General features: G+C 44.9%; 2 protein-coding genes across 2 annotated transcripts; both read right to left on the bottom strand.

Moving 5' to 3' along the window:
- Positions 1-2632: 2632 nt before the first annotated feature.
- Positions 2633-16183, bottom strand: casc3 (casc3 exon junction complex subunit). The gene is made up of 12 exons (XM_030407712.1): positions 15967-16183; positions 12568-12592; positions 12326-12381; positions 11879-12139; positions 11432-11580; positions 10879-11052; positions 9861-10783; positions 7275-7448; positions 5977-6075; positions 5728-5894; positions 5346-5552; positions 2633-5184 (listed from the first exon to the last, which is right to left on the bottom strand). The coding sequence occupies exons 1-11, from the start codon at positions 16150-16152 to the stop codon at positions 5406-5408; spliced, it is 2361 nt and encodes a 786-aa protein (XP_030263572.1). The 5' UTR covers positions 16153-16183; the 3' UTR covers positions 2633-5184; positions 5346-5405.
- Positions 16184-16357: 174 nt separating this feature from the next.
- LOC115575025 (uncharacterized) lies at positions 16358-20057 on the bottom strand. The gene is made up of 2 exons (XM_030406770.1): positions 19989-20057; positions 16358-18157 (listed from the first exon to the last, which is right to left on the bottom strand). Exons 1-2 carry the CDS (start codon positions 20013-20015, stop codon positions 17219-17221), a joined length of 966 nt encoding a protein of 321 aa, XP_030262630.1. The 5' UTR covers positions 20016-20057; the 3' UTR covers positions 16358-17218.
- Positions 20058-23320: the final 3263 nt, after the last annotated feature.

The raw sequence follows: 23320 nt of genomic DNA on the forward strand, positions 1-23320 counted from the left end.
CGGGCACTTTTACGATAGCATCAAAATCTCTATATTTAAAACAGTAAGAAGTCTCGACACAACATGAAACTTTGCTGGTAGCATCACCAGGGTCTCTACACATGAACACGAGCATTGACAACATTGTTTGTGTACACAGAGTTTATGAAAAAGAAGGTTTTTGAACAACTCACGTTAGCAGTAGCTTGTTCCGCTCGCCGCCGTCCTGCCAGTGGAGAAGTGTGGATCTCAGAATGTGACGTAACCTGGAGGACAGTTCAGGTGGAACTACTGAAACTAGCAAAGTTTCATGTTGTGTCGAGCCTTCTTACCGTTTTAAACACAGAGATTTTAATGCTAGCGTAAAAGTGCCCGTAGCACTCCCATTGAAAATGAGTTTGACCAAAAACGAAACTACAGTAAATCTTCAAAGTGCCTCTTTCATTTCACTTTAACCCAGTTTTGGTAGATTCTGCAATCTCCTCAGATGTTTTCTCTGTTTGATGCATGCCAATGATTTGACCCTTCACAGACCAACATCTCTTCCACGACCACGCGGTGTGTCTTTCCACAGTTGTTTGAGAAATAAGACACTACTCATTAAAGATGGCTCGTTTAAGAACGAATCAGTTCACAGGAACGACTCTTTAACACAAACCAGCTGACCCGATTCCACGTTTCACTTCTCTCTCGTTCGTTCTCTCAGACGAGTCGCTGTGTTGTTCACTGTTTAGTTATCAGTGTGGTGAAGAAGACCGAGAGCCAGCCAATCGTATGCTGAGTCTAGGACACTGTCGTCGAATTTTTAGCCAATGAGAAACAGCAAAGCATAGCAACCATTTCCATGAAAAAAAAAATCACTTTGTTCGTAGCTCCTCGTTCAGTCAGTCAGTCAGTCACCTGTGGCTTAGTGAGCGAGTGTACAATACAAATCATCATAATGGTTGACATTAACAATAACACTTTCACACTGGAATATTGCCTTTTATCAGTGAAATGGTAAATGCATGCTGTCTTTGTATTTTCTGTCATGCCAGATTAACTAATTAGTCAGTTGGGGTTAATCGCCAGCTGGAAGATGATTATCATTATTATAAACAGGGGACTTCTTTTGGCCCGGCAGTGTATTTGTGTTAAAGAATAACTTCTGCCAACGTTCAGCTGCAGACACACAAACACACGTCACATGTTCAGATCCATCAGGTTCTTTATTGATCCTCTGAGACGACAAACCAACTGAAACAAAACCATTAATGAACTCGTCACATTGAAACAAACCGGGCTGCTCAGCTCTCCAACATTTCAACACATGAAGCAGAAAGTTAGACGTTCTGCTGCTGAAAACAAAAGAGCTGAAAATGAAAGTAGCGTTCTGAGTTAGAACAGAACTCAGGCTGCTTTAAAAGGAAGGCTGGATGACATCATCACCACGTCCCCCTGACTCCTCCCCCAAAACACACCGTCATCTTCAGACGTATCCAGCAGCACCAAGGTCCAAACTATGGACACAACTGTTGCTGCTGACAAACAGTCATCTGGTCGTGGAAGAACGTTTCCTTTAAATGTTCATTAACAGTCGTGTCGTGTTCGAGTGTTCAGTTTCACACCTTCAGTCACACCTGAGTCCGTTTTAACAGGAAGTGTGTTTCCATATTTACCTGATGGAGCTCCGAGGTGTGGGAACATTCTCCTCTTGATTTAAAGATTCACACATGATTTACATTCAGGGGGAAACATCATCGTGGCATCAGTTTTCATTTTCAATAAATCGATCAAAGCAAGCTGTCAAGCTCAACCAATCAGTGATTCAACGATTCTCCCGCCATTTTATTTGTCTCTCTACACCGCCTACGTGTTCGTGTTTGAAGAAAATAAACACTTAAAATTCGATATCGCTAGCTTAGCTTTAGCCTGCAGCTAGCTCAGCTTTAGCCTGCAGCTAGCTCAGCATTAGCCAGGAGACGAGGAAACTGACAGCATCGGACATGTTGGCTTATTTTGTTCAGAGATCCTTTATTGATGTGTCTGTGAAGAGGGTTCACTCTGGACAGCTTACAGAAACTGAACTTGGTAAAACACTGAATTTCTATCTTCTGTTTATTGTTGAATCACTGAAGGCTGTTAGTTAATTATTTTGGGTGAATATTATTTGAACTTGTCAAAAAGCCTCCAGGATGAAGTGGAGCCGTGGTTGTAAACCCTCTTTGTAAACAAGAGTCGGGACATGAACCGACGACCTGGTGGTCTCACTGACCATGTGACAGTCGGCACTGGAAAGAAAAGATCTTAACATTTAATCAGATCAGGGAGGAGGAGGACTTTAACATGTTTCAACAATACTGAGCGCTGTATTTCATGTAAACCATTCTCCTCTCGTTCACTCAGAATCTGAGTTTATTCTCTCAACATATAATTGTGACGTGGACACTGATCAAAGTCTCAGAGAGAACTGGCTGAGTTGTCAGTTTTAGACTCAGCTGTGCAGCTTTAGTTATTTCTCTTCATAAATCATTCAGGACTGAAAACAAACTTCTTGCTTTTAATTTGACATTGAACGATGAGCACAATGTTCTTTAATGTAAAACAAACTAGTGGAGGAGAAAAACATGGAAACAGTTGAACGAGTTCTTTAGTTCAGGACAAACACATGACAAAGAGTAATCAGTTCAGGTTTATTGAGTGGTTTCCTCAGTGTGTCGTTAACGTGTGAAAACAAAAATCTTCAGCAGTCGTCATTTCACTCCTGCCTTCACTACTAATAAAAAAACAGTATTAAAATTAAACAGCGACATTTCAGAAAGGAAAAAAACATAACAGATGAAAGCTAAAGCCACGCAGCTCCTTCACGTCGCTACTTCTCTCTAAATTAAATCCACCGTTAACATTCGAGGTCCCTGCCGATGCGTTTGAATCAGAAGCTGACTGTTTCTGTAGCACTAGTAGTTTTATTAGAATATGTTTACTGCTCTATTTTATCTGTTCAAGCTTCTATATACACATTTAGATTTTTTATTTACAGCAACAATAAACACCTCCGCCAGGCAGCTGCAGCTTCTCTCGGACGAGCCAACGACCTTTGTGCAACTTTTGCGTCGTTAGTTTAACTTTCTGCTCGTCGGAGGAGGAAAAAGAAAAACAAACTGTGCGTTCGGTCTGCGGAATCAGTGACAACACTTTCATCACGTCTCGGTACGTCACCGCTAACATTTAACCGCCACAGTGGCTGCGTCACCGACACCGAGTGTGATTGGATGGTGTGTTGCCATAGTAACACACTCAGCATGTATATAAACAGTGAAGAGAGGGCCGGGTGACAGAGCCACTTAGTTTGATTCATGTGAATACTGTGTAAATACAATCAGTCGGACGTACATCAAAATGTTTTTACGTCTCTGGCAGCGGTCTGCCGTCTGCGGTCCAGTGGACTGTGACGTGACCCGCTGCAGGTCACGGGACCGGCACCACTCTGGGTCAACGGTCACGTTTAGACCACAAACTGAACAAAGACTTCACTGATCTGGATCAGAAGTGTCCAGTCAACCTGCTACTGACGGTCCAAAGTCACATGGACTAACTTGTATTTATGCTTTACATTATCATTCATTCTTGTTTAACTGTTCTGTACATGAAACAACGAGAAAACATGTTTTCGTAAATCATGTTTTAGAAATAAATGTATATTTTTAGAGCGATTCTGGCATTTTTAAAGCTGGACCTTCTATTGACATGTTCTGTGTGATAATGATTCATTCTCCTCCTCAGCTGTTACATAATCCCGTCACCAGGCCGAGTTTACTGACAACATCACAGAACGACTCCTACAGAGAACTTTGTGTTGAAGCTTTAAAGACTCCAGAATTGCTCTTTAAAAGGGTGCAATATTTAAGAATTCAATTAGCTTCAAACATCACCCGATGTCATGAAATAACCGTTTGATATTAAATCAAAAGAGACCAGATTAGAAGTTAGCATGCTAACCAGCTAGCCCGGGCCAGGAGTCATCACCAACACTCTCCTGGTTGTCCAGCTGGCTGCACAGCTAACAGAGCTAACAGAGCTAACAGGCTAACAGTAGCTACAGTGGTGGGTGTATACAGAATACAGGGAGCAGTTACCCTGGTGGGGTATCATCTCTGACATATTGCACCTTTAACACTGTGACCCGGTCGCCCGGCCCTGATCCACAAACTTCTGGATTATTAAGATTCTGTTTTCTGCAGAGAGACGACAGTCGTGTCTTTTCTGTCCTCGTCACTGCTGTGAGGTGAAAAGATTTACCAACGACAGCAAAAGAAAATCAACTTACAAGAATTTTGCTGAATAATTTCAGTCAATTATCTCAAAGAAGCTTTTTTATATCACTGAACATTTGAAGAAATTTGAAACGTCACTATTTTCTGACATTTTATCCACCAAACGTGGACTAGTGGCAGCCTCTGGTCCGACACGCAGCACTACAGATCTAACAGTCATTATGGTAACCAACACAGAGCGGATGTACGAGGAGAAACACAGAAATGCAGGCAAATATAAAAACGTTCTGTGTGAAGAGGGGAAAACATCCAAATCTAACAAAGGCCGACCAGCTGTAACATCACGGGAACATCTGGAGGTTTTCAGGAAGCACCGAGTCAGCGTGAACACATTCAAACTATTTACACAAACATCCTGCAGATAAACTCTGGTTCCACCTTCTGTAGTATCTGTGCTGGAGGCTGGAGACACATGAACCTCCCGCAGTAACTGATGTACAGAGTGAAGTAAAGCGATCACTGATTACAGAGAAACCGTTTATATTGCCGTCAGCTGTCAGGACTCAGACTGCAGCTTCAACACTGAGAACAACACCGACAGGACCATCAGCCACACATCACAGCTGGACTCCCACCGACACACTGTGTGTGACGTTAAATGCTTCAAAGTGGCTCTAAAGGGTTTCAACCCGACAGTCCGACAGGCACACGATCACGTGTTCAGGGTTCAGCGTTGATGGGATCAAACCTGCGGCTGCAGAGTAACACGACAGTCTGAGCCGCCCGACTGCTACAGGGCAAAAATAAAGAGACGAAAAAAGAGAAAGTCATATTCCACCAGTGATGCTGCGAGTCACCTGCAGAGTCCGTCTTCACCTTCGTCCTCCCGTCCCTCCCTGGATGAGGTTGGTATTTGGGACCGCAGCTCCTCACTGACCCTGCCATCCCGCTCCTTCAGACAAGACATGGCAAAAGCTGCATTTTTCTGTCCGCTGACACCAATCAGACTTTTTCAAAAGACGACAAGTTCTTAAAGAACCTGAAAGGTAATCAAGTAGAACAATAACTTGACGGGTTTAATCCCACCTGTAACAGGTGAAGACATGTGCTCACCTGCAGCTGTCGGATCAGAGTGAGGCTGAGACTGGGTGGCAGGGAGGGGTGAGGGGCGGGTCACTCTGAGGCGAAGTGCAACTCAGGAGGGGGGGGCTTGATGGTGACGGGCTGGGATGTACGCCGGGGGGGCGAAGGCTTGGGCTGAGCCTGCTGCTGCATCGTGTCGTAGTACGTCACACCTCCGTAGGTCACCTGGGCCTGACCCTGTCACACACACACACACACACACACACACAAACTTAAAACCACTTTAAACTTCATTGTCCAAAGCAGGAGATTGACTGATGTCAGACACAGTCAGTGATGGTAGGACGTGAACAGATCTAACGACCCGATGAGTTCTGTGTGTGAGGTCACTGGAGGAACAGTGAGTGTGTACCTGAGGACTCGGGTACATGGTGGGGTAAGGGAACGTCATGACTCCAGGCGGAGGGTAGAAAGGCGGTGGCAGCAGCTGCTGTGGTTGCCCCGGCGACAGAGAAACAGGTGGGCCTCCATAGAGGGCGGGGTTAGCGATCGGGCCACCTGATTGGTGGGGATGAAGACCTGAGGAGGAAGCAGACAGGTAAAAATCTCAAACAGAAACTAACAGTCATCGTGACAAACAGAGGCTGGCAGCGCCGCTCACCGGGGTGGGGGATGTGCATCTCCGGCTGGACCAGCATGCCTTGCGGTGGGATGGGGGCGGGGCCTTCCCCGTGGGCATAGATTGGTCCCTGATACGACACTGAGAGACGGAGACAACTTAAAATCAATACACTGCTGATGCAAAAGTTTCAGTACAACTTCTTCACATCAGAGAGTCGAGCCAAAACGATGAAAAGTCCAACACTTTGTACGTAACGGAGGCAGAACACTGAAGAGTTTAACACAGAAACTTGACTGAAATGGTAAACTGGGAATAAACAAATTGTTCAGTTAGATTAGGAGATGATGTCACTGATGACACTGTCGGCTGGACGTCTTTGTAAGGGCGTATTTTCACAGACTGATGTTTCATTACTTGAAACTTTATTGACATGAAAATGATTATTCAATAAAAAACAGTCTATTTATAACTTGAACATATTGATATTTGACACCAGTGGAACCCTGAGGAACCGTGAGGGACGTTTCACATCTTAAAAAAAACGCTTGTGTACTGCGAGTTAACACCGCAAGTGTTTCATGTTTGGTCCAAACACAGAACCGAACCAGGACCCTTTGTAGGCCGGTTTGGAACAAACCAGTGGTGCAACCCAGAAGAGGAAACGAATGTGTAGACCAGAGACACTTATGCAACAGTCATGCTCAGCCTTTACTGCCCTCTGGTGGTGATCAGGAGGACGAGCCTCATCTTCCAGCTGTGGCTCAGGGGTCCAGCTGGTGCAGTGTTCGGTGGCGGTGCACCACAGAATCAACACCGACCGCCACAGATTGTGTTCTTATTTAATGTTAACGCTCTCCCTCCGTCTGCCTGTCACTCACGCAGACCCTCCCCTCCGTGCTCGCCATGTGTCCATGAAAATGAGAGCGATATTGTGGAAGCTCGAGACACGCTGCAGACGGCTGGCGAAAGTCACAAGTTCATCAAAGTTTGGTGTTTATTAGTTTCGAATGAAGGGAAGTTCTCCTCGCAGCATCAAACACGGTGTCGAATATATAGAAACTCTAGTATTGTGACTACAATAGCGAGAGACGGCGTGAGATTCTTGATAGATTTACTTCAGATTAGAAGACTAATGTTGCACTATACTAAGAGTTTCAATTAGTTTATCTGAAAACTTGTTTTTGCATTATTCCTCTAATTAATTAATTCATAAATGAAGGAGACATGACGTCCTACACAACGTTTCTCCTCACCAGCTTCAACACTGACCCGTTTGAGACAGACAGACGGGTCAGCAGCTTAGTGTTAATGTCATCTTGTACTGGTTCTGATCTTACTGGGCTCGTAGTAGTGTCCCTCCATCACTCCCAGGTGCATGGGCGGTGCTGGCTCAGGTACGGTCCTCTGTCGTTGGGAGGAGTAGCGTTTGGCCCGGTTGGAGCCGACACCCATCTCCTCTATGCTGGAGAACTGAGGCGGGCCGGCGGGCAGGTGCATTGGACTGGAGATGCCTGTGAACACAAACAGAAACCAGTTGGTTTTACTGGGAGGCAGAGACGTCACCTTCACCTACAGACATCAGCAGTTTCATAATCCTGATACCTCACACAGGCCTTCAGGTGGTTACTTACCAATCCACATCAGCACATCACTCATGTTTCAGCTCGCTTCACACAGACATATTTGATGTTTTAATATTTTATTAGAGTTGCAGCACCAGAGGCGGCGGTGGCTCAGGAGGTGGAGCAGGTTGTCCACTCATCAGAAGGTCGGGGGTTCGATACCCAGATACACTGACTGCACGTCAAAGTATCCTGTGATAAACTGTCTCTGATGGCTGCAGATGTGGATGGCTCAGCACGAGACGCCGCAGGGTCATTTGGTTCTGTTTGAGTGACTCTTTTACAAAAATATAAATAAAACTAGAATTACGACAATGTGGTCGTTTACCTCCACACATCAGTCAAGCTTCTGTTCCTGAGCTGTGGCGCTGAACAACGGATGGAACATTTTAAGCTCTGACCATTCACTTCATTTTATCCTGCCAGACATGTGGACGCTTATACCTGTTTGATTTATCGCACTCACCAGAATATGCCACCATTACACCACAAAGACCTCGGACCATCAGAATCTAGTCAGTTTATCCCCGAATCTAAAATATTTGTACCCAAGTAGAAGAAACTCACATATCACGGTATTCTTCAGATATCGTGTTCACAATCAGACAGAAGACATGAAAACATCTCCAGCAAAGAGACGTACAATGTTTGATGTCATCAGTTGTGTTAAAATCACGACATTTATAGACATGTAAACAACCTGTTACTGCAGTCCTGTTTATAACCGCTTGACGACTGTTTTCTCTGTGTGTGTATATTTTCACTGTTATGGCAACACCTGAGCTGAATCCTGGCACATGGAAACCTCTTTGGAAACTGTTTGATTTTCCCTGAAGCCTCAGTCAGGATAATTACTGAAAAAGTGCTGAAATTCTCCTTCAAAATATTATAATATTTTTGTGTCGCCCTGGCAGAAAGGTTTAGGAAAAACTGGATGACCCTGACCCCAACCAGTCAGTAGCCGTTTTTAGGCAGGGCAGCAAGCCACCAATTTGCCCGTCCTTTTGGCGGCTCGGTCCCCAGTTTTAGACAGAAGCCAGCAAATTGGGGGTCTGTTTTGGTCCGCCGATTTGCCGCCTCGGAGGGTACACTTATTTCCGCCACGCCTGCCATCTAAATCGGAGGATATTAAGATGAGCAACTGGACAGCCGCTGAGATCCAGGAGATGCTAGCGTCTCCTCGGTCTCTGCAGCTGTCTTCGTTGTCCGCTTGTTGTTGTAGCGGCAAGGTAGGAACGGTCGCTACTTTCAAATTAAAAGCCCCCGCTAAGAACCCAGTTCTAAACTCCAATGGGGTGCAATGTGAAGCTCTTATTTTGAAGACAAATTCGTTGTCACCGTTCACAGCCCAACTTTGTTCATCTCGTCACGTCATGCCACATGTTTACGTCTACCCCGGTGAAAAAGGTAAAGGAGGAATATTACGCCTCTGTTTTAGAAAGACAAGGCGACACATTGCTGTCCTCACCTTGGAGCAAAGGTGCCGCCTTTTCTTTCAAAAAAGGGCTATTAACTGAGGAGCTGCTGTCAACTTCAAAAATCAAGTCTGTGACATCCAACACTTTCAGAAAGTAGGCTGATGAATGCCACCGTTCATCGCCGATGGCTGACAGCCATGGACTACTAATCCCTGACCATCGAAACACTGATTTAAAAGGCTCCTGACCAGCGAGCGCAATGAAGAGGCGTCTCCTCAGAGTTGTTGTTGATTGTGATATGTGAGGAGATTAAATGAAAAGTAGTATGTTTGAAGGATGCTTTTAACTTGGCACATATATGAAGGTGGTAACAGGACATAGTTTCCTCTGCAGGGTGACACAGTTGGAGTTTCATGTCAGAACAACATTGAGCTAATACACAACTGCTGCCTTACAGCAACACCGAGGGGACACGCTGCCTCAGATTCATACACAACAATGTTGTGGTCCATCACGTTGTTTCACTGGAGACATCACACAACCCGATCAGGAAGTATCCCGTCTCAGAGCTGCTGTGTGAAAATGATATTAATGATAAAATGATATATGATCAGTAGATCAAAGTTCTCGCTTCACACAGATCTGTTTGGTTTATAATGTTACAGTTTTATATTTTAGACTTTCTACAAAACAGTTCAGATGAATCTTACACCTCTTATTAAACGATTTAAATCAGCCGTGTGCGGTAACAATAAATCGCGTTAGTGAAGATTCACACCTCTAATCCCACTTTGTCTGATCAATATGAATGTCAATTGATCAGACCCAGTATGTCAGTGTTTAATCTCTGATCAGCTGATGATAATAAACTGTCTCTGCTCACCTCTCATCTCAGACCGGATGTAGGACGCCGGGCTCTGGCTCCAGCTCTGTCCTGCCAGACTGAGTCGAGTGACGTCCTGGTCCAGCTCGGTCAGCGCTCCTCCTCCACCTCCTCCCCCCGGACTCGGCCCGTCGCCGGCTCCCGCCCAGCTCTTCCCTCCCACGGTGCTGGGGGAGGGGGCGTTCCCTACCGCTGCAGACTCCTCCACGGACGCCTGTTTGCTGCCCAGGTCCGCGGGCCGAGAGCGAGTCCTGCGAGCCAGTGAATAAGATTTACGCTCCACTGGACGCTCAGCGGGAGGAGACACTTCCCGATTGGTCGCTGCAGCTGATGATTGTAGGGAGGGGTCAGAGGTGGAGGACGAAGCAGCCAATCCTGACGTGGATCTGTCAGCACTCCCTCGTTGTTCTTGCTGCTGTCGTCTCGGCGACGCAGACTTGTAACCGACCGGCTGTGAAGATGCTGCAGTTGTTACAGCACTCAGGTCCTGTTCCCTAGCGCCGCCCTGGCTGACGGAGATGTCCTCAACGACCACAGAGGGACCGCCCCTCCCACCACCACGCCCTCCCCTGCCGACCACACCCCTGTCCCTGTCAGCGGGCTCAGGTGGAGCTTTAGGGCCTTGTCGTTCTCTTGGATGCGTCTGGGGTGGGTTTGATTCATTATTCCTGTACTGGTTCTGAGGCGGGAGGTGCATCTGGTTCTGGTGGGAAGGTCTGTTGCGAGAAGGAGGCGGTCTGGAGGGATTGTTGCTCCTCTGAGCAGAGGAGAGGGGGACAGCGGAGGGGGATGTAGAGGAGGGGTGGGTGGATGCGGGTGGAGGAGCTCCTCCTCGGTTCAGACCTCCTCCGCTCTGCCAGGACCGTACCGGTCTCTCTCCTCCATCTCTCCATCGTTTGTCTCGGCTGGGAGACGTGTTTTGTCTGCAGGGAGCCGGAAACATTCACATCAGGTTCAACTGTGAACGTCAACATCAACTTTCTTTTCTTTCATCGTTCCTCGTTAAAGCGTTACTCACCTCGGCCTGCGCTGTCGGTACGATCGGTCCCCCGAGCCACCGCCATTTCGGATGTCGTAGCCGTAGATGGCGATGAGCTCCTCGCGACTCTTGGGCGCCTGCTCCTCCTCCCTGAACTTGTCGTGCTCCCAGCGACCCTCGTCCTTCCACAACTTCCTGTTCCTGCCTTTAGGTCTGAGAGGACAGAGACAGGAAGACAGAAAACAGGGATTACCTTCATGGTTACGAGCTCATTGACTTTAACATTAGAGAGTTGTTCTAACAATCTTTGCCGAATGTATTAAAACACATTTAAAACACAATTTTCCAAATGTGACATTATTTAGCTCATTTTGCAGATGATGATTGTTTAAAGGTGATTTTAGAAATCTTTACATAAACAAGGAAAGTTGGCAAAGAGTTATAGATTCCTTCTACGCCAAAGTTAATTCAAGACATGCAATAAAAAACATTTATAAATAATAGTAGTAGTAGTAGTAGTAATAATAATAATAATGATAATAATAATGATGATGATAATAATATCAACAGCAGCAGAGGAAAATGTTTTTACCTCTCCTCCTCCTGAGCGTGTCCTCTGACGTCATGCTCGAAGAACAGACCCTTCCTCGGGATGTAGGCCGGGTTCTTTCTGTCTTCGTCATCGTCCAGCTTCTGACCAGGTTTCCCTCCGGTCTTCGTTTCAGGGTCATCAGTGGACTCCTGAGAGTGTGTGTGTTGATTAGAAGAGAAAACATACAGATGACCCCAACAGCCCAACTATGTGCTGTCAATATGAGTACAGACAACTGTTTTGTGAATGAGATGTTTAGAAATGACTGCAACGCCGTTAAAGTGACCAAGTCATCAGCCTAACTAAGCACTGTTATTAAATCTGCTATTAAAGTGAATCAACTCTTCAAAAAAAGCTTCATTTCCTTGAGTTGTTATCGGACAACAGGAGGACTTGGTGAATTGTTGAGACTATTTTCAGTTATCGAGTCAAAATCTGAAGTCTCACCTGTCCGTCTCCGCTCTGTCTCTCTCCTGCCAGGTTTCCTTTTTCTTCAGCCTTGCTCTCCTCTTTCCTCTGTCCTCCTCCTCCTTCCTCTCCTTCTCCCTCCGCCTCTGCCTCCGCCTCCACCTCCTGCTCTTCATCCTCGCCCTCCTCCTCCTCGTCTACCTTTGCTGGGCCGTCGACTGTAGAGGGCGTGGCCTTGCTGGCTGCTGCTGGAGCCTCTTCATCGCTGAAATGCTCTGCCTCCTCCTCCTCCTCCACACCCTGAGGGAAAACAGGAACATGTAGTTCGAAAACCTCAACCGATGAAACATCATCGCATGATGCTGCTGATCCTAAATCAGTTAGACACGAGGTCTGGATTATGATTTGTGTTCATCACATCAGACTGGATGTGGTCATGCACTGATGTTGTTCTGACAGATGTTTCCAACAGCTAATGTGTTTTACCTCTGAGTGGGAGCCATTTTCCTCTGGATCTGCACTATCGTAGTCGGAGAGGACGGCTAGACGAACCAGACACACAGAAGGAGAGGACTGAATGATACAGAACTGTGGCATGCCTCAGATTTTATATCCACAGTACAATTAAAGAAAATGTGCAATAACAATTGTGATAGACTTTTAATGTTCCTGGTTTCAGCTGTTTTGAATTAACAAGTGTTTGTGCTGTGCAGTGATAAATATCTTACCTTCTCCTACTCCATCTTCACTCTCCTGCAACGAGAGACAAAAACATTATTCATAGGTGTGATTGTTAAAGGACAAAAAAGCAGGAAAATATACAGCTCCACTTTGTCTCTCTTTACATTTATTTTGCTTCAGCTAAGAAATAAATAGTTCGCCCCACTAGTCCAAATTTCTTTTAACACAATGTTTCCCCTAGATTTTTTTGTAGCAGCGGTGCTCTGAGTCGGTAACCTATCAACACTGGGGGGTCCGGGGACATGCCCCCCCAGAAGAACATTTTGAAAAACAACCCTTTAAATTGTGACCACTGGTGAGATTTTTTAAAAAAAATATATATATTATTTTCAGAATCTAAGACATGAGACAAAATAGTGCAGAAGTTGCTGTGCGAAAATATGTGAACCTCTTGAGCATTAGAGAACTTTTTTTTACCATTATTTTCTTATTAGAGGTTTTTTAATGGGAACAATCTGTTTCAGAAGTCACTGGGTCACATGACGTGGAAGATATCAAATAAACTGCAATTATTTTGTATTAATATATTTATGTTAAGTCATTTAATGACGGTCCCTAAATCAGTCCCAGTGATTCAGCGAGGCTCTGGAGGTGAGCTGACCGTCCTCCTGCTGCTCACACTGGCAGAACCTCAGTAAAGTCTCAGCTGGACCCGAGTGAACATCCGCTGAATACCGAACCTGAAACTAACTTCACCGTGGTTCGCCTGTTGCAGCCTTTGAATAGGATGATGAGGATTTCAGTCACTCAACTTAAACGATGACTGTAGAAGTGATACAAATAGCAGTAATGACAATAATAATCAATTTCAAGATAACTTCGGGTGTCGTGCTTTCAATTTGTGCAACTTAAATTCGCCATTCGCCCCCCATGATATTAAACCTACAAAATTCGTCTTTTTTTGCGACAGCGCTGAAAATCCAGCAGCAGAATGCATACAGGAGAAACACTGACACATCAGATCACCTTCAGCAACGACTGCAGGCTCTTTGGTGGAGCTCTGCTTTCAATGAAGTTCCACCGTGACAAATGAATGGACGACTTGCAGAGTGACATGAAGACATGAATCAGAGGCACAAAAAACGCTGACAGCGGTGGCCGGTCTTTATGTTTACCAATACCTGACCCTGCCTCGTGTCTTCAGGGAGGACCCCAAAGCACACCTGACCTCTTTTCCACCAACGTCAAAAACATAGGTTGGGAGTTCTCTTTCTCCTCCAGAACAATGAACAACTTCATATACATCAGGAGCAGTTTGGGTCTCAGTATTTTGCCCAAGGATACTTCAGCATGCAGCCGGGGGAGCCGGGAACTGAACCAACAACCGTCTGATTGCTGAACAACCCACTCATGCTCCTGAGCCACAGCCACAGAAAAACTGGTCACCTCCAATAACCAAACTTTTAAAAACTGAGAAAAGAACAACTAATTCTTACAGTTCTTTCAGACCAAAAACACCCAGAGGCCATGTTGTTTCAGACACAAGAGAGATGATGAATGTATGACACCATAATTCCAGTTTGAGGAACAAATGAGTGCATCAGAAAAGCAAACAATGATCATCCTGCAGAAGAGGCAAAGCGAGCTCAAACTTCTGTCAGCACCTGATCTTTATGTTAAATTTGGCTGTAAAAGTATCTATACAAAGAAAACAGAAATAACAAAGGCTGCGTGTCACTTCCTGTTAGAATCACCACATTACACCACAGAACTGGAAGTTAGCGATGCTTGGACGGGAACAAGAGGTTCTGTAAACGTAAAAATGATAATCAGAGAGGCAAGAATCAGAAGATGTCTCAGACCGTCTCTGCATGTTCAAACCAACCTGGTTTTTACAGCTGGATAAGACAACAGTTACATGTAAATGAGAAGGAAAGACATTGAATCATTGCATGGAGCCATTGTTTGTCATCACTGGCTTACATATTACTTATACGACAATTTACATTATATTTCTACTAGGAATTAACTGGTGTGGTTCATCCAGGGCTGCAATCAATACGGATTATTAGTCACCCAGGAGATCGATAACTGACAATTGAAAGTGAGTGATTCAAAGTATAAAGTAACCAGTAATGGAATATAATCAATCAGAATTTACTCAAGTACTGTACTTGGGTATAATTTTGGGGGACTGTGCTTCCGTGTTTCCATTTTAGCTCCTTCATACTTTCACTTCATTTATTGGATAACTTTCAGATTCAGAGTATTCAGTGCTGACCAGCTGTTACTCGTGGCCTCAGATGGTGTTGTGGACACTGAGACCACAAACAGGGAGCAGATGATGCATCAGAGCCAGCGGCCATCATTTTGTGTTTTATTTTAAATGGCAATCAGACACAAAACACACAAAAACGGATAACTGGAGAAATGCTTTATATCTCCCACACCGATAACCAGTCAACCCCTTATATTTATTATTCAACATATATTATGCTTTTACTTCCTACAATGCGGTCCTGTTCTTCAGCACTGTGGTCGCTCCTGGACGGAGGTGCAGGAACCACCAATCTTTACCAAATCACACCAACATGCAGCGGTACTGTCTGAATTATTTAACTAATAACTACATTATTGAGTAAAGTGTGAGCCTGTGTGTGCACCCGAGGATCACACACGGTTGTTTGTTAGTGTAAAGGAGTCTTGTCCTGATGTACCGACACATCTCCGGGTCATTAATCACAGTTAACGTGTGCAAGACGTGGCGGACTCGCACGATGGAGCGGTAGCATTAGCATTAGCGGGGCCTAGCTGGGTGCTAAACAGTCATTCGCCTTCGTAACTGTCAAACAACACCACGTACACACCTGAGTGGAAACTCTGCTCTGCTCGCTGTCTGGCCAACAAGTCAATTCGGAGCAAACCGCTTGTTATCTTAAAAAACACCATGACACACAGCAGCCGAGGGGAAGCCCGAGCCGGTGTTGTGGCACAATCTGCTGCCCGTGTAACTGCGTTCCAACTGGCGCCTTTTCGTCCCGGTTTCACCAAAGAGAAGAAAATAAGACTGTAGTTAACTTCCCGGACTCGTTGTGTTGGAAATGGCTGACTGAAAACAACACAACGTCCGCAGAAGTGTTCATTAATAAACTCGCACGGTGAGACGGAACCGACGCCGCTGCACAGCTCACCTAACGTCTGCTAACGGTTACAGGCTAACTGCTCTGGAGTTTTCTTCGGACTCCGCCTGCTGAAGTGAAGCGGGGGAGTGTATTTAAAATGGCTCTACAGCTCACTTATTCACTGCTCAGGTCTCCGCTGTTACATCAACAACAGCGACGACTTAGTGCCCGGGAAAAGTTTTAATGGAAGCGGTCTCTGTCACGGCTCCGGCCGGGAGACGGAGCCGTCAGCTCGGCGAGCTAACGTCCGGGGGAGCTACTCACACACTCGGACTCGACTTCGCTCTTCGCCTCGACCCGGGTCACTGTCGCCTCCGGCGGCTCGGGTTCTCTCACTCGAGGCTTAGTCGTCGGGGATCCCGACCTCCCGCTGTCCGAACCCGAACCGGACTCGTCGTCGTCCTCGCTGTCCTGGGACGCGCGCCTCCTCCTTCGCCGCCGGTCCGCCATCTTAGGTCTGGAATGGTTGGAACCGGAAGGAGTCAAGGGATTGTGGGTAGTATCTTTCTTCTTCGCCTTCTTTTGCTGTCGAATGGCAGTTAACAAAGAGCGTTTCCGTGTATTAGCGCCACCTGCTGGTCGGAGTGTGGACCACAGCGGCTCCGGTTTTTAAAAAATCAGAAAATAAACCGCAAAAACTCAAAATCATACAAACTGCGTTTGTCATATCTTTATTCAAAGTATCCAATTTTACACATTACACATACAAAACAGCATTTGAATGAGAAATAAGAACAACTGTTTTTAGATTTTCACTTGTTTTAATCACAGGTTTGTATTAACGGTCAGTAACACCTTGTTTTGTCTGACATCAGCTGCACTCCTCGCCAACATTTCTTCAACACCTGTTTGTTTGTTTGTTTGTTTGTTTGTTTGTGCTCCAGATTTCCTTTGACTGCTGAACAACTCTCAGCCTCATTTCTGTATTATTTCTCTAAACCTGTTTTATTAAGATATCGATCATTTGAACAGTTATGAAATTAAAACATGTCAGAAATTAAAAAGAGAAATATCTCAAATAACAATCAGCGACTGTGAAAAATGACCAGAGACACAAATGCACAATAATGTAACATCAGAGGCCAAAAGACAAAAAGCATCTTTAATAATGTGTTTTTTGAGCAAAGCGTTTTTATTTATTTTAATCACTGAAAAGTAACACAAGTATAAAACGGCATGGAATGAAAATATACAAGTACACGTACATCAGAACTACAGTGGTTCTGGTTCTGCAGGACATGGACTCGTGGACTGTACTGTCCGTCCCTGTGTCAGTGCCAGAGGGAGAAGCCACAGCGGGTGACGTGGGGATGAGCTTCACCTCCTGTAGTAACCACGGCTGCAGTGACCTCCTGTCGTTCAGTCACAAGACCTGCAGAGGTTCAGCAGACCTGCTCTCTGAGACACAGCGCCCCCTGTGGAGGCTGATGTCTGTCTGACAGCCAGAGCCTGACGTCAAAATGACGCCCACAGTGCACTTCCTGCTGTTATGTTCTTCCTGTCTGAACTCATCCTCTCATTGGACGCTGAGATGACCCACCAGACTGACGAGCCTCGGCAGCTCGTCTCTGACCGTCATGAAGTGCCTCCTGATCTCGTCCTTCTGCCGGCTGTAATGTTCCTCGTAATAAGCCTCAAAGTATCTCTCAAACCTGACGCTGGGTATCGTGGAGCGCGACTCTCCCTCCTCAGTCTCAAAGTAGGGCCACGCTGACCAGGGAGACTCGTTGAAGGTGTATCCCTTCCTGCACTTCTTCTCCACGGCCTCCTTGTGCTTCTTGAACAGCGGGTCCAGGTCGCTCAGGTAAGCAGAGATGAGTCTCTCTACAGGATCACAGCTTTGATTCCCTCCCAGTCTCACCAGGTGAATCAGCACCTGGATGTGGAAGGCTGCCCCGTTCACCCAGGCCTTCAGAGCCTCAGACGTCATGTGCCCGTCCCTCACCATGGAGTTCTTCAGCCTGGTGATGGCGGCGCTCAGCTGGACCTCGATCCTTCTGATGTCGCCCACCAGCTCCTCCGTGTTGTTGATGTGCATCACGCATCTCTTCAGACACTCGTCGATGTGATCCCAGACCTCGGAGGCCTTCTCCTCAGCAAACACACACCTCAGAGCCTCCTTCAGGGTCTCAGAGGAAGAAGAAGAGGCTGAGATGATGTCGATGAAGACGCCGATGGCCAGCGCTCCGAGGCCCGCCAGTTTGGGATCTGGAGACAGGTTGGCGAGCTTCTCTGCGAGTCTCTTCATCCAGTCTGCGGCGGGGAAGTTCCTCTGTTTCCTGTCGCTGAGGTGCTGCTGGAGGAGCTCCGAAGAAGACGAGCTGCAGAACATGACGACGGCTCGATTCACCGTCACATCGGGACAGTTTCTAAATTTCTTCACATCTTTCTCCAAATTGTCTCGAATTCTGTCTGTCCGCTCCTCTTCACTCATCCCTGAACCCATCCTGTGTTTCTGCAACACAAACATCATCACAACATTCAGTCCTCACATGTTGTTCTGCAAATCAAAGTCAAGTTCCACAACACTGTTTGTGCTCTGCTAGCTTGAGGAACACATTCCATCATTAATGTCCCACAGTTTAATCCTGAAGCTCTTCATGTGTTAGAAACAGTTAGCGGTTGCTAACGAGTGTCTGAATGAGACTACAGAGGTTGTCGGGGACATTAAACGTCCTCACAGCGAACACGGAGACTCATCTACTCACTAGTCCGTCTTTACAGCCACTTTAGTTACACACTGTTCTCACTCTGACTTTACAACTTGTACATTGATCAGTTTATAGAAAACCTGGATAGTAATTGTGCAGTAAGACTCTTAGTGGTGGTGACGTTTCAGTCATGTGACCGTTATGTCGTCTGTTTGTAGCCTAGCGTTAGCTTCTTACTGCTACACAGTTAATTTAGCTTCACACATCACAGAGTGGAGTTCATCTGTGGAGATTATCTGGATCTCTGCTCCCTCTAGCTCAAATAATGGAAAACAATGAAATTTGCTACCATAGTTATGCAGATGACACACAAATTTACATAACCATATCACCAGGGGACTATAATCCCATACACACCCTGAGTAGATGCATCGAACAAATCAATGATTGGATGTGTCAGAGTTTTCTTCAGTTAAACAAAGATAAGACTGAAATAATTGTTTTTGGATCCAAGGAAGAACGACTTAAAGTCTCTGCTCAGCTTCAGTCTGTAATGTTGAAAACTACAGACCAAGTCAGAAACCTTGGTGTGACTGTGGACTCAGACATGAATTTCAGCAGCCATATTAAGACAGTTACAAAGTCAGCCTACTATCACCTTAAGAATATATCCAGGATAAGAGGGCTTATGTCTCGGCAGGATTTGGAGAAACTTGTTCACGCATTTATCTTCAGCAGACTCGACTACTGTAATGGTGTCCTTACAGGACTCCCTAAAAACTCCATCAGACAGCTGCAGCTGATTCAGAACGCTGCTGCTCGAGTCCTAACAAGAACCAAAAAAGTAGATCACATCACTCCAGTTCTTAGATCTTTACACTGGCTTCCTGTCTATCAAAGAATAGATTTCAAAGTCCTGTTGTTGGTTTATAAAGCATTGAATGGTTTCAGGCCAAAATACATTTCTGATCTGCTGCCGCGTTATGAACCATCCAGACCTCTGAGATCGTCAGGTACCGGTCTGCTTTCAGTCCCCAGAGTCAGAGGTAAACATGGAGAAGCAGCTTTCAGTTACTATGCGCCACATATTTGGAACAAACTCCCTGAAAATTGCAGGTCTGCTCCAACACTCACCTCTTTGAAATCAAGACTTAAAACATTTCTTTTTGCCACTGCTTTTAACTGAAGCAATTCAAGTCTTTGAACTGCATTATTACTCTGAGTTTTTTTTTTTTTTTTTTATAATGCAATTTTTAATGTCTTTTAAATGAAATGTTTGTCTTTTAGGATCAACAGAACCTGGACGGGTCAGAACCTTCAGATTATTTTCTGTAATGATCCAGAATCCAGTTCAATGATCCCACAGAGGAACCAGAGAGATGCTAACTGCAGATGAACCAAACACAGAACAAACTTATCAAACTGACAGACGCCGGTCCAAGTCCGACAAAGAGTAATCCAGAACCAGCCGTCCGGCAGAACAACTAAATATAGGAACACGAGGGACCACAGGAGAACAGGAGAACAGGGTAGAAACAAAGACACAAAGATAAAACCTTCCAACTGAAACAGGAAACATCTGATCCAAACTGACTCTACTCTGACTCCATGACACACAGTGATACTGAACAGAACCTGGTTCCGAGCAGCATGGACACACATCCGTCTCTGTGACTCTGTGACCGGTCCGTTAACTGTCCACAGGCTGACACACTGTTACCTCTGCTGGTGTCGGCTCGGTACTGTCGGGACCTTCAGTCCGATCCTGGGCTGCTGAGGGTGTCTGATTCCTCTGAGCTCTGCTGGTCTCTGTGCTGCAGGCGTCCACACACCAGGACCAGGACTATTATTAGACCATCAGCTGACTCTGGGGAAACTTTCCCACCAGACCTCGTGTTGACATCCTGACTGGTCCAATCACAGAGTTCAGCTCTCAGTCTGACATTAACATTAACGACTGTGATGATCTGATGTCACTTCCTGCTCTGTATGAAACAAACCCGTCCATCGCTGAGACAAACAGACTCCATGTTTCTACTCAAAGACAGAAAGAAGTTCATGTAGAACATTTGCTGAATGAACAAGAAGGTCCAAATAATGCAGAATGAGTCAGAGACAGAGTTTCACAGAGTTTATAAAGTGTCTCCAACTCAACAACTCACTAAACTGACACATTTGTTAAGGGAGTCTGGTGTTGGTGTGGATGATAGTCGGCTTCATGTATTACATTTAGTGCTGAATTTACAAGGAGACCATGATTCAGAATGTGTTGTAGTCGTTTCACAAAGTTGATTCAGAAGAGGAGGAAGAAGTCACAGTGTACAGTGTGTGGTTTGTGTGGTTTGTGTGGTTTGTGTTGTTTGTGTGGTTTGTGTGGTTTGTGTTGTTTGTGTGGTTTGTGTTGTTTGTGTGGTTTGTGTGGTTTGTGTTGTTTGTGTGGTCAGTGTGTGTTTCCTGCTGTCACCAGCAGAGGGCAGCATGTCATCAGACTCGGTGTGTGTTCATGAACAGACACACACACTTTATGAACACCTCAGTGAGCAGTCACATGACAGTCAGCAGTGAGTCTGTGCACAGCTGTTGTGTTACAGTGTGTAACATCAGTTGTAGTTTACCTTTAAACTGACAGAGAGGCAGAGTTCACGTTCGGGTTTAGTTCGGGATGCACGATAAGTTTTCTTTAAGCTGATATGATAACTGATATTTACCTGACTGTCATGGCCGATGAAATAATAATAGAAACTAACAGTTGTATGCTTCCTCGTGCACACCTGAGTGTAGGAAGGCTCAGAGGTGATGAGACGGCTGCTGGATGATCCACAGCTGTGATCTCAGTCTGCAGCAGAGAACATCACAATCTGACCTCAGACCAGATTTAACCCTTTATTAACATGAAGCCTTCATGTAGCTGCTGAGCTAACACTGTTAGCATGAGCTCCACCAGACATCGAGGGTGTGAATGACTTATTCTTGTTTACAATTTGTGTACATTTACATATATTCATGTTCTGTCCTCCAGGAGACGTTCAGGTACTCGTGTACAAACAGACTCTGGTAAAAGTAGAAGTACTGATTCATCAATCATATGAAAGTCATTTTCTCAGCTCAGAGACAAAGTTGTTGTTCAATATTTCAGATTTTAACTTTTAATGTGAAGATGAAAATGTCATAATTTCACTCAAACATCAGCTTTTAAAAACGAGAAGAGAAAAATAGAAAATATTCTTCATGATGAGCAAAATGATGATCAGAACTTTGTGTGACGAGAAACTGAATACAAGAAAATATTTCTTAATTCATGTATTTATACACATTCATATTATATATAATATCATTCTGTTATATATTTGTTTATCTTGTTCTCGTCTAAACTTCTGTGAAACTTTTAATGACGAAAAAGTCAACAAAATGTTTTTAACCGTTTATCTGCTTTGATATGTGGCCAGAAGTTTGTGGACGCCTCAGTGAAACACTCAGCTGGACTTTGGTTCTGTTTGGTTCTGTTTGGTTCTGTCTGGTTCTGTCTGGTTCTGTTTCGTTCTGTCTCTGAGCTCGTTCATGAAGCAGCAGATCGTCTGTCAGCAACACTGATTATAATAACATTAATCACTACAGGCTGGTTATTAATTAAAGTCATCGTGTCGTCACTTGTCTGCTTGGACGGATCCTGACCCGACTGATCCTGACCCGACTGATCCTGACCCGTCTGATCCTGACCCGACTGATCCTGACCCGACTGATCCTGACCCGTCTGATCCTGACCCGACTGATCCTGACCCGACTGATCCTGACCCGTCTGATCCTGACCCGACTGATCCTGACCCGACTGATCCTGACCCGTCTGATCCTGACCCGACTGATCCTGACCCGACTGATCCTGACCCGACTGATCCTGACAAACAAACATTAACTGAAAAACTTTAAGATTTTTACTCACAATAACTCTTTAGATATATTCTTCATCAATACTAGAGAGGAAGTGGTGACAGATTGTTATATCAGAAGATTAATTTCACGGCTGTGCGACACTTCAGCGTCACGGTCACGAGATCCTCAGATAACAAACCTGCAGCTTGGAGGAATTAAAGAGGACGTCTGTGTGAACGATCGTCAGGAAGCTCAAACAGTAAATGTCACGTTGGAACTGTTGTAATATAAATGGTTGATGTGAACTTACATAACAAAGTGTGCTTCAGTGTTCAAGATGATTTATTTGCATGAATGAAATGAAAGTTTTTGAACTCTTTCAGCTACACAAACATTAAACATACTGTATATACAGTTATAATCCTCTATACATACTCATAACTCATGATCTCATAACTCAGAGGAGTTTATTCTATTCTATTTCTTACCTTTTTTACTATTGTTATTGTTTTTTTAAATACTTCTGTCCTTTGGCTGCTGAGGCAAACTAACGTCCCCGTTTGTGGGACAATGAAGGAATTCTGATTCTGATTTAAAGGCACCGCTGCATTTGGGAATGTGAACATATAATGAGGTTTTGGAAGGATGTGAAGTGTTTGATAGATAAAATCCTGAATATCAACATGCCATCATCATTTTACACTCATATCCTCTCAACATGCCACTGAAGAGTAAGAAATATACATTCATAGACACGTTTCTGTTCCAAGCAGAGCGTCTTACTGCTTTACAGTGGAGGAACGTAAAGGCACCAAGTATAAATAACCAGCTGAAAGAAATCACAATGAACACGTCTATAGACAAAGTGTCTTATATTGTGAACGGTGACTTCAGGATTACTGGAATCCTTCTGATCCTCTCTTGATCAGGGTGAAAGTCGATTGAGAAGTTTGAAGTGTCAAAACTAATTTAATGTGACGAGAAGCTTTTACATTAGAATATTTTTAAAATGTATTTATTTTGTAATGTTATTATGTATTTATTCTAATAAATTCTAATTCTAATTCTTATTCTAATATCTTCCTTTTCCTTAAGTGTCA

This window comes from Sparus aurata, chromosome 23, assembly GCF_900880675.1.
Source record: "Sparus aurata chromosome 23, fSpaAur1.1, whole genome shotgun sequence".
NCBI classification, from domain to species: domain Eukaryota; kingdom Metazoa; phylum Chordata; class Actinopteri; order Spariformes; family Sparidae; genus Sparus; species Sparus aurata.